At 41.6% G+C, this 10,000-nt stretch overlaps 2 protein-coding genes across 2 annotated transcripts in view; both read right to left on the minus strand.

Moving 5' to 3' along the window:
• Positions 1 to 6,002, minus strand: part of LOC134192049 (chromatin assembly factor 1 subunit A-B-like) — an 8,478-nt gene extending 2,476 nt beyond the window's left edge. The window contains exons 1-8 of the mRNA XM_062660723.1: positions 5,886 to 6,002; positions 5,760 to 5,825; positions 5,567 to 5,694; positions 2,359 to 2,451; positions 2,197 to 2,277; positions 2,008 to 2,139; positions 266 to 589; positions 130 to 207 (exon numbers count right to left, since the gene is read on the minus strand). Coding sequence (XP_062516707.1) covers positions 130 to 207; positions 266 to 589; positions 2,008 to 2,139; positions 2,197 to 2,277; positions 2,359 to 2,451; positions 5,567 to 5,694; positions 5,760 to 5,825; positions 5,886 to 5,931 — 948 coding nt within the window. The 5' untranslated portion in view covers positions 5,932 to 6,002. The remainder of the gene's footprint in view (positions 1 to 129; positions 208 to 265; positions 590 to 2,007; positions 2,140 to 2,196; positions 2,278 to 2,358; positions 2,452 to 5,566; positions 5,695 to 5,759; positions 5,826 to 5,885) is intronic.
• A 149-nt stretch (positions 6,003 to 6,151) lies between these two features.
• The window catches only part of LOC134192050 (general vesicular transport factor p115-like), a 13,681-nt gene continuing 9,832 nt past the window's right edge, over positions 6,152 to 10,000 (minus strand). The window contains exons 22-29 of the mRNA XM_062660724.1: positions 9,868 to 9,978; positions 9,692 to 9,813; positions 9,500 to 9,611; positions 9,374 to 9,443; positions 8,313 to 8,615; positions 7,974 to 8,110; positions 7,700 to 7,906; positions 6,152 to 6,513 (exon numbers count right to left, since the gene is read on the minus strand). Coding sequence (XP_062516708.1) covers positions 6,214 to 6,513; positions 7,700 to 7,906; positions 7,974 to 8,110; positions 8,313 to 8,615; positions 9,374 to 9,443; positions 9,500 to 9,611; positions 9,692 to 9,813; positions 9,868 to 9,978 — 1,362 coding nt within the window. The 3' untranslated portion in view covers positions 6,152 to 6,213. The remainder of the gene's footprint in view (positions 6,514 to 7,699; positions 7,907 to 7,973; positions 8,111 to 8,312; positions 8,616 to 9,373; positions 9,444 to 9,499; positions 9,612 to 9,691; positions 9,814 to 9,867; positions 9,979 to 10,000) is intronic.

Raw genomic sequence — 10,000 nt, forward strand, 5'->3', positions numbered from 1 at the left:
CACGCATACACACACAGTGACACACACACACACACACAGTGATACAGACACACACACACACACAGTGATACAGACACACACACACACACACACACACACACACACACACACACACACACACACACTCACCTCGCTGTTGGAAATGCTTTCACCTTGTTCCTCCTCTTCCCATTCTTCATCACTGTCGACATCATAATTTACAAGTTCCTATCCAACAAAATCTCCCACCAACTTGTAGTCATCCTCACAACACACACAGACGCACCTTGTCTTTAGCAAGCGGTCGTCTCGGTCTCACGACTTTGCTTCTCTTCCGAAACGTCCCAAAATACGAAGGACGATGGTTATCAACAAACTGAAGTAATTTTGGTCTCGTTCCATCCATCGTTCCCATATTAATATTAATAGAATTAATGTCACTCGTTATGATCACATCAACGTCCATCGACGTCGCACTAGACGACGTCCGTTGTTCACTCTGTTTCACTACGTCTCCTCTCTCGTTGATCACTCTCTGTCCTCTCAGTTGACGGCACTTGAACTTGACGTTTCTGTGTTTTAGCATATCCAGATATAGCTTGTCTGCAGCCTAAAAATCAGTTAATGTATCGTTTAATTTGCATTCTTATGATCTAAAACTTAACCCTCTTAAAAACTTTTATGTAAATAAGGCAAAAAGAATGAAAATACTGGCCAATAGTGCCACTACTCCAAATTTATTCGGGATAGAGTGTAATAAGCAAATAGAAAATACCACGCTGGCCGTATATGCACCGGGGAAACTAAGGGGTTGGCTTGTATATAATTTTCCGGACACAATAATTCAAAAACATAATCTGGCCCATGCATGAACTAGAGTTTTGAGTACACCCTTCAAACATACAGACAAACAAACAAACAAACAAACAGACACTAGCAGAGGGCCCGGCTTTGCCCATTCTCAAAATCCTGGATAATTTGTTCCCTGTATATGCCTAGCTTGTAGCTATTTCGACAGCCTGTGGGTTGGAAGGGGAAGTCCGAAGATGTGTCAAACGTGCCAGCTATTCACACACACACACACACACACACACACACACACACACACACACACACACACACACACACACACACACACACACAGAGTCAACAAAGAAATCTGGAAGACGGCGACACCTTCACTGTCGACCTCGATCAATTTGGGATGCACTCGTGGTTTATCATGTAAACTTTGAGCAATAACAGCATCCTCGCTAATACAATCGGGTTTGTGGACCTCCAAAGGGGCCCTCTTAATCGTCATCTCATACAACCGAAATGTGCGTTTGTATTGTGGTGTACAACGCAGTCTTCATGCATGGTTCCGTGGCGATCGGCCTGGTAGTTTTGGAGTGATTGATGTTACAGACAGACAGACAGACAATTATAATCTTATAGAACTTGAAATCTGTATGGACTCGTAATTAGCCTTTATTTGCTATTGTACCATAGTTCATGTTTGAAAATATACTACCAATAAACAGACAGACAGACAGATGGACAGAGTAACAGACAGACAGACAGACAGATATACAGACTAACAGACAGACAGACAAACAGACAAATAAACAGACAGACAGACAGACAAATAAACAGACAGACACAGACAGATAAACAGACAGACAAACAGACAGACAGAGTAACAGACAGACAGACAGACTAACAGATAGACATACAAACAGATAAACAGACGGACAGACAGACAGACAGACAGACAAACAGACAGACAGATAGATTAACAGACAGACAGACAAACAGACAAATAAACAGAGACAGAGTAATAAACAGAGACAGAGTAATAAACAGACAGACAAACAGATAAACAGACAGACAGACAGACTAACAGACAGACAGAGTAACAGACAGACAGACAGACAAATAAACAGACGAACTAACAGACAGACAGACAGTCAGACTTTTATATATAAAGAAAGAATAAAACCAAACATGATAAAGACAGCCCATTATTATTAATTAATATTAACTGACTTGTTGTACTAGAGATTCCTCCAAAGCTGCCGTGTCTTCTGATGATAGACGTTCACGCGGTCGCTTTGCGAGAGTCACAAACGGTTGAACGAAGAACGGTTTAAACCACAGTCGTTCTGATGTGTTACTCAACTGGTAAGAAAGTGTGTGTGTACAATGAGGCATCAATAATGCACCCGACTGACTGACTTGTTTCGACGACTTCTCTGGTGTTTGTTTCTTTGTGAAAAACTTTAGAAAATTTGCTGTAGTTTTCTGCTGTTTCTTTGCCTAACGAGAAGCGAGTACACAATGTGTTAATATTAACTTCAAATGTTATGATTTCTTGTTTGTATTTATGGCATGGCTTACCTTATCTTCCTTTTTTCTCTTGATTTCTTCCTTTTCTTTTTCCCGGGCTGCTCGAGCTTCCAATCTCTGCTGCTTCTCTTTCTCTTTGGCAGCCTACAGAATTAAGAGATGACAATCACACGCATGTGCAAACACTCAGACAGACAAACAAATACACAGACACACAGACACACACATGCACGCACACAGACAGACAGACACTCAAACAAGCGTGCGCGCGCGTGCACACACACACACACACTCACAGAGACAGAAACAGACAGACAGACAGACAGACAATTCCTGATTGTCAACTTCCTGAATTTGTATCCAATTTTTGCTCTACGTATGCTAACACTGGGGAACAACTATGTGACCAATTGTCTGCTTTGAATGATGTCCAAAGCGCTTCGTTATTGCTCAAGTATTGTCATGTTCCACGATTGAATTACTTAGCTCGTGTTGTTCTTCCAAATTTACTAACATCTGCAGCAGAAATTCACGATTCACAGACACGCAAAGTTTTCTCTGAATTACTATCATATCACCAACTCAGTGACTTGACATGGCAACAAGCCACCCTACCAGTCCGACTAGGTGGTTTTGGTCTAACATCTGTCAAATCTATTGCAGCTTGTGCTTTCTTAGCCTCGTGGGTTGAAGCAATAGATGAACTACCCAAGCGTTTTCCTGACTTGAGAGTAGATTTAGATTTGCTTCTGAAAGGATCTTCGGGATCTGCTACAGGTGCGACATTAAAGAGCCTCATTCCCTCAAATGAACTGTCGGAGTACTTACCTGCTAGTGGCAAATTACAGAAGCAATTATCTAATGATTTGTTTGAATCTATGTCTCATGATACAGTGAAGTCAACAAGAGATGCTGCCAGAATTCGCTCTTTACATGGTGCAGGTGCAGGTGCTTGGGTCAAAGCTGTTCCAACCTCGATGTGTTTCGCACTTGATTCTTGCGTTTATCGCTTGGCGTCATATCTGAGGTTGGGCTTGCCAGTCTGTTCTCTGGAGTGGTTGAGTCCGTGTCAGTGTGGAGCAGTTCTTGATGACAGCGGGTATGATCTTTTAACATGCAAGGTTGGTGGTGGCACAGTTTGGAGTCACAGATCCATTGCAAATGTTTGGGCTGATTGTCTAAGTGAACTTTACATACTACACAGGAGAGAGCCAAGACATCGCTACTCAAACTCGGATGACAGACCAGACATTAGAGCACTTGATACATCTTCTGGTATGAGCATTGACTTAGACATCTCTCTTGCCCATCCCTGGAGCTCGGAGGTATTTCCCTCATCCTCAAAAGTAGATGGTCTAGCTTCGAAGCAAAGAGAAGAAAAGAAAAAAAATCAAATATCAAGATGAAAGGCTACCAAATGGCAACCAAATAATCTTTAAGCCTTTAGACATTGAACACTTCGGTAGACGGGGTGATGGAGACCAATACCTACGTTCTTTCGAATCTCAATCTTTTGATAAAAATGGTCGGCGCAACTCGGCACAATTTATGGATGACTGGCGGAAAAGGTTCAGCATTCAATTACAGCGATGCAATGCTAGAGTAATCCAATGCAAGATGTTATCCTTGGGTTGCAGAGTCCACGCAAAAACAACCCGCTTTCATCTCCAATAATTAGTGTTGTAATAACTGGACCCTCTTTGGGTTCTTTAGTAGTTAGAAAATGTAATTCTTAGTTCTCAGTTGGTTCCAGTAGTTGATATCTGTAGTCTCTAGATGATTCTGTATAATTTGACTCGTAGTTACATATTGTATGTTGCTAGATTCATGTTTCAAATATATGTATTGGACAGACAGACAGACAGACAGACTTGATCATTTGGCTAGATCTGTGGAGCCTACCTTGCTATCTGAAGTTGTGTCCATCCAAGATTTTCAATCTCGAAAAACAGTTGTTCATCTTCTTGGTGAAACATTTGTGAATGATCGGGTCTGGAAACAGGCATGTCTCCCTATTCGTATGGGTGGATTTGGTCTAACCCCACTATCTTCCATCGCTGGTCCTGCTTTTGTTGCTTCGTGGTCCCATACCATATCTGAGCTACCAGCTTGTTTCCCACATCTGAAAGCCATCATGGACAAAATTCACTTGTGATGCATCTAGCCCTGTTGGATATGCTTTTCGATCATACCTTCCAACCAACAAGAAGATCTCAGATTACAAAGGAATTAAAAAGCTACAACATCAATTGTCCATTTCTAATTTCAAAGAAGATTTCCAGCACTTGGTTGATGCAGCTCCAACTGCAAGAGATGAAGCAAGGTTTCGTTCCCTTCAAGGAAAGAGCGCAGGCGCATGGTTGCATGCACTACCAACTTCATACGGATTCGCACTCAACCCTTGTGAATTTCGCTTGGCGTGCCGTGAGATTGGGTTTGGCTATCATCGTTTCCAATGGGTAGAGTCTTGTAATTGCAATGCATCACTAGACGACAGTGGATACCACTTACTTACTTGCAAGACAGAGGGAGGCCCTATTTGGTCCCATGAGTCTATTGCTGGAGTGTAGTTGGAGTGCCTTAGAAGTCTACGAATTTATCATTGTCGTGAGCCAAGAAACAGGTATACTAACTCTGAATGTAGACCTAACATTATCATGTTTGATGCTGAGTCGGGTTCTAATATTGATCTTGACATCTCGTTGGTACACCCTTGGAGCTCAGATGTTTTCCCAAGCTCTGCTTCTGCAACAGAGGTTGCAGCTAATCAAAGAGAAACCAGAAAGATGGCCAAGTACGAACAACACAAACTGCCTGGAGGCTCAGTAGTCAAAGTCATTCCACTGGTATGGAACATTTCTGGATCATGGAGAGAAGAGGTGAGAAATTTTTTGCAGAAACTGGCAGCCTTTTCATCAGATGAAGCAAGAAGACCTAATGCTGCGGAATTTTTAGACTTTTGGAGAAAAATATTCTCTGTACAATTACAGAAGTGTAATGTTAAAGTTATATCTAAGAAACTTAGCATGTTGTGCGGTAGGTCTGAAAGGCCTGACTCTCTCAGCACCCAATTTCTTCCTCATTAGTCTTAGTTTTATATAAGTGTTTTAGTTTGCTGTAATGTTAGCTTTCAATGAACATTAATCTAGTTGTATTACTGTAGTTCTTTGCAGAATTGTATGATAGTTTGATGTAAGAAATAAATGACAGACAGACAGACAGACAGACATACACAGTGACACACACACAAACAACGAACCCTTTCTTCCGGACTTAGCTTTACACGCGGTTTCTTAACCACAATCACTGCTCTCCCTTCCACCTCCATCCTCGACTCACTGACAACAGTCACACTCGAATTAGGCGCGACATCTACATCAATCGCATCTGAAAAATAAAAGAAAGTCACGGATTCTAACATGGCAACTGTCTAGCTTGCTTTCCACACAAACCTGGCTTTAAAATCTTCTTCGGTGGCTCCAGCATTTCGATGGCAGACGCCATTTTGTTTTCTTTGTCTGCAAAGTTTGGATTACGAGATGTGGCGGGTTCTGGTTGGAAGGAGACATTGTGGTTACCTTCAGATGCTGTACTGACGTGCGTGTGTAAAGTATCTTGTGACATCTCGATCAGGTTGTCTCGATTTCAAAGCAAATGGGAAAGTCGCTGTACAACTTGCGCGGGAAAGATTGCGCACGCGCAACTACAAGACAGGCACGTGACCAGTTAATTAATCATAGTTAATTAATTAATTAATTATTTTTATACTAAACTATACTTGCTCAGCCTTAATCCTGCATACACTGCGTTCGAATAGAAAGCACACTCATTGTATACCAGCCGATCACGTGACCATGTCGAACATGTATTTGATATTAATACAACAAAAAATATAATTTCAACAAGTTATTGCTCTCTATCGTTTTCGTCTTCCTCGTCGTCGTCATCGTCATCATCATCTTCATCTTCATCCTCCTCGTCACTAACCTCTTGACCTAATTTTCTCAGCCTCTCTTTCAGTTTTCGTTGCTTCTCATCATTTTCATTGAGCAATATCAGCAAGTCTTCCAGTTCCTTGTCCATTGTCTCTTTTTTTGCCTTCAGTTGCTCAAACTGTTGTTGAAGCTCTTTGTAAGCCACTGACTCGGTACTATTGCTACTGACTTCAGCAGCCGACTTTTCTTGGAGTTTCTTGATCTCTCCTTCCTACAAGCAATGAAAGCTCATGTAAATACAATAGTACAGAAAGCAAATGGAGACAACATACTGTACATCATAATTTTGTACATTTCTACAAACCTCTATACACCTCGCCTCAAACAAATTTGCAAACTGTTCACTCTCTGTTATAAGCCTGTCTTTACAAAATACTGTACTCGTTTGATTATTACCCCAGTGCTCACGCAAACCCCCAGCCCTAACTTTGTCCAATGTTCTAATATTTTCACACCTCTTAGTCATTTAATTAGTGCAATTTGACGCTTTCTACAGTGTCCATTTGCTAGATTTGTGGCTGTAGAAATGCTGACATTCTTCAACTTGTTCATGCTTGTTGACCACATGTTGAAGGTTTCAAGACTCAGATACGTATGGAAGATTAGGTTTCTATATTTGGGTAGTGGTGGCGGTTTAAAGCTCTACCAGTGGAGCAACATGCTGTTTAAGTTAATAAATAAATCACTTTACCCAATTAACAACTTTAGGTGTCAATCTTTGAGTAAGACCCCATCCCATACAAGGGCGTAACTAGCCTTAAAATTTTACCGAGGCAAGTTTATATAAATTAATTAATTAACCTCTAGGTTTCTCAGTCACGTGTGTGGCAAGTGCTTCATGTGCGCTGAACGTGCGCTAGCTAAGTGCGAGAACGGTGGTGAAAGAGGACTTCTTCTGTTCGGTAACCGCGTGCAGAATGCCCGATCTTTTCTGTTATCTACTAACTGATACATCTAGCAAAATTTTTGCAACGCCACACCCATTTTATTTACCGAGGCAACTGCCTCGGCTGCCTCATGCCTAGTTACGCCACTGCCATACTTGACCTTTGACTCTGGCCAAGCATTGGGGTGGTGTGTGTGTGTGTGTGTGTGTGTGTGTGCGCGCACGTGTGTGCATTTGTGTGTTTGTTTGTTTGTGTATGTGTGTGTTTGTGTGAGTGCTTGTGCTTGCTTGTTTGTTTGTTTGTTTGTGTGTGTTTGTGTGCTTCTGTATTTGTTTGTTTGTGTATGTGTGTGTTTGTGTGTGTGCTTGTTTGTTTGTTTGTTTGTGTGTGTGTGTGTGTGTGTGTGTGTGTGTGTGTGTGTGTGTGTGTGTGTGTGTCAGGGGTACAAATGACTTAGTCTGACAACTGCAGATTACGAACAAAGGGACCACACCCACACATAAACCTTACCAAATCTTTGATCATCTTTTGCATTTGATCTCGCTCGTGTGAAACAGAATCTATCTGCGAGTCCCTCTCTTGAACTCTTGTCTTCAGACCAGAAATCTCCTTTTGTAACTTCTCTTGCTCAATGTCGGACACGATCTTGTCTTTACTGCTCTCCAGTGAACGTCGAGCATCCGATTCTATCCGCCGGCTACGAGACAACTCATCATTCTACCAAAGCCAAAAACCCATAAAAATGTTTGTGAAGACAACACACCCTATTAGCATCAATACACACCACATGTTTTAGCTGAACATCTCTCTCTTTCAATTTCGTTTCGAGGTTTGTTTGAGTTGCTTGGAGATCTGAGATTTGTTGTCGTAGTTGAGTTACTTCAGATGAAGTCACAGCGTTGACATTAGCGTCCAGATTTCCTAAATACAATGTAGTTAAGAAACAGTCTTATACAATCATTGATCGTTGTACTGGTAGTCAAACTTGAACAAACTCAATGTGAGTGTTGTGTGTGTGTGTGTGTGTGTGTGTGTGTGTGTGTGTGTGTGTGTGTGTGCGTGCGTGTGTGCACGCACGCACGCGTGCACAGTCTCTACACATTATCAAACCAACGTAACTTACTGCTCTCCAATAGTTGCTTCAGCTCAGCGTTCTGTGTGAGTAAACTCTCCACAGTTTTAGACTGCTCTCTGTTTGAAGTCAGTGCAGTATCTCTTTCCCCTCCTAGTCCTTCCAGCTTCTTCCTCATCTCCTGCAGCTGTTGGTCTTGATCTCTAATCAATTCTTTATAATTCATTATAATATTGTCATGATCTTCAACAGTGGCTGTTGATCCAGAAGGTGCAGACGGTGACGTCCGATCTGGTGGAGAATCGGTTGAGGGTGAGAGATCACCAAGGGTATTGACTGCCTTTAAGATTAGGTCTGAAGATAAACCAAAAATTATTATGTTTCCACATCAGTCTGTCTGTCTGTCCATTAGTTAATCTATGACTTCATTGTTTGCAAGGACTCGTTGGCTTTTAAAAATCCTAGCATACGTAAAAGTAGAGTCTGTATGAAAACAAAGTATCTGTCTGTCCGTCTGTCTGTCTGTCTGTCCGTCCATTCATTTATTGAAACACAAACTCTATGTTACATTTCTACCACTAAATGCAAACAAGCTACTCAGTTCAGCTTTAGTTTAATGTCTGTCTACATGTCTGTCTGTTGGCTGTCAGTCCGTCTGTTTGTCGGTTTTTCGGTCGGCTGTCTGTCTGTCTGCTGTCTGTCTGTTGGTCAGTTTTCTGTCTGTCTGTCTATATGTCTGTATTAGTTAATGACTTTGTTGTTTGCAAAGACTGATTTGTATTTAAAATCCTAGCATATGTACAAGTAGAATCTGTATGAGAAAAATTATCTGTCTGTCTGTCTATCAGTTTGTCTGTCTATCTGTCTGTCTGTCTATCAGTTTGTCTGTCTATCTGTCTGTCTGTCTATCTGTCGGTCTGTCTATCTATTTGTCGGTCTGTCTGTCCATCTGCTGTCTGTCTGTCTGTCTGTCTGTCTGTTGGTCAGTTTTTCTGTCTGTCTGTCTGTCCGTCTGCCAGTCTGTCCGTCTGTCTTTGCCTCTCTGCATTCAAGCAAAGTGTCCTGTTTCTATTGCATTGTCTCTGTACGACACAACTTGATAATACACAAACCGGTTTGCTGCTTGAAAAATACAGTGTACGCATGATCAAACAGAACATTATCGATCTTTGAATATCCAGGCTACACACCAAACAACATCACACAATACAAAAAATCTAGCAAACACCATCGCCAACCTGAGGATGCTTCGCTGCTCGAGTAAACTGCTCTGATTGTGACACAAAGCTAAGGCTATCAATAAATCTGTCAGCACCAATACGATGTTCTATAATCTGACGAAGCGTTTCCCTACACAAACAATAGAGAAACAAAGACACAGAAGACTAAATGTAAAATTACGTGTCAATGTCTTATTCTTAAACGTTTACTTTGTGTATGGTAAGTTAGTCCCCGGATGATGGACTAAACAAATTCCCAATATGAGACATGAAAAGCCTTGTAATAAACTGGCCTGTTCTGAGTCCGGTTCGTGTTCTGCCAAACCAGTCAACTAATGGAGATATGAGTGAGTACATATTGTAATTGATTAGCAATGGCATCATACAAATGACATGTTGGCTTGGTTGCTCAAGAAGACACTGACGCAAGGAGCACAACCAGCCAACCACGTGGTTAGTAACATCATGAGAGCAACACGAGACTGAGCGTTATTGCCCTGCAAAGAAGTATGTGATCAA

The sequence above is a fragment of the Corticium candelabrum genome, chromosome 16 (assembly GCF_963422355.1).
Source record: "Corticium candelabrum chromosome 16, ooCorCand1.1, whole genome shotgun sequence".
Lineage (NCBI taxonomy): Eukaryota > Metazoa > Porifera > Homoscleromorpha > Homosclerophorida > Plakinidae > Corticium > Corticium candelabrum.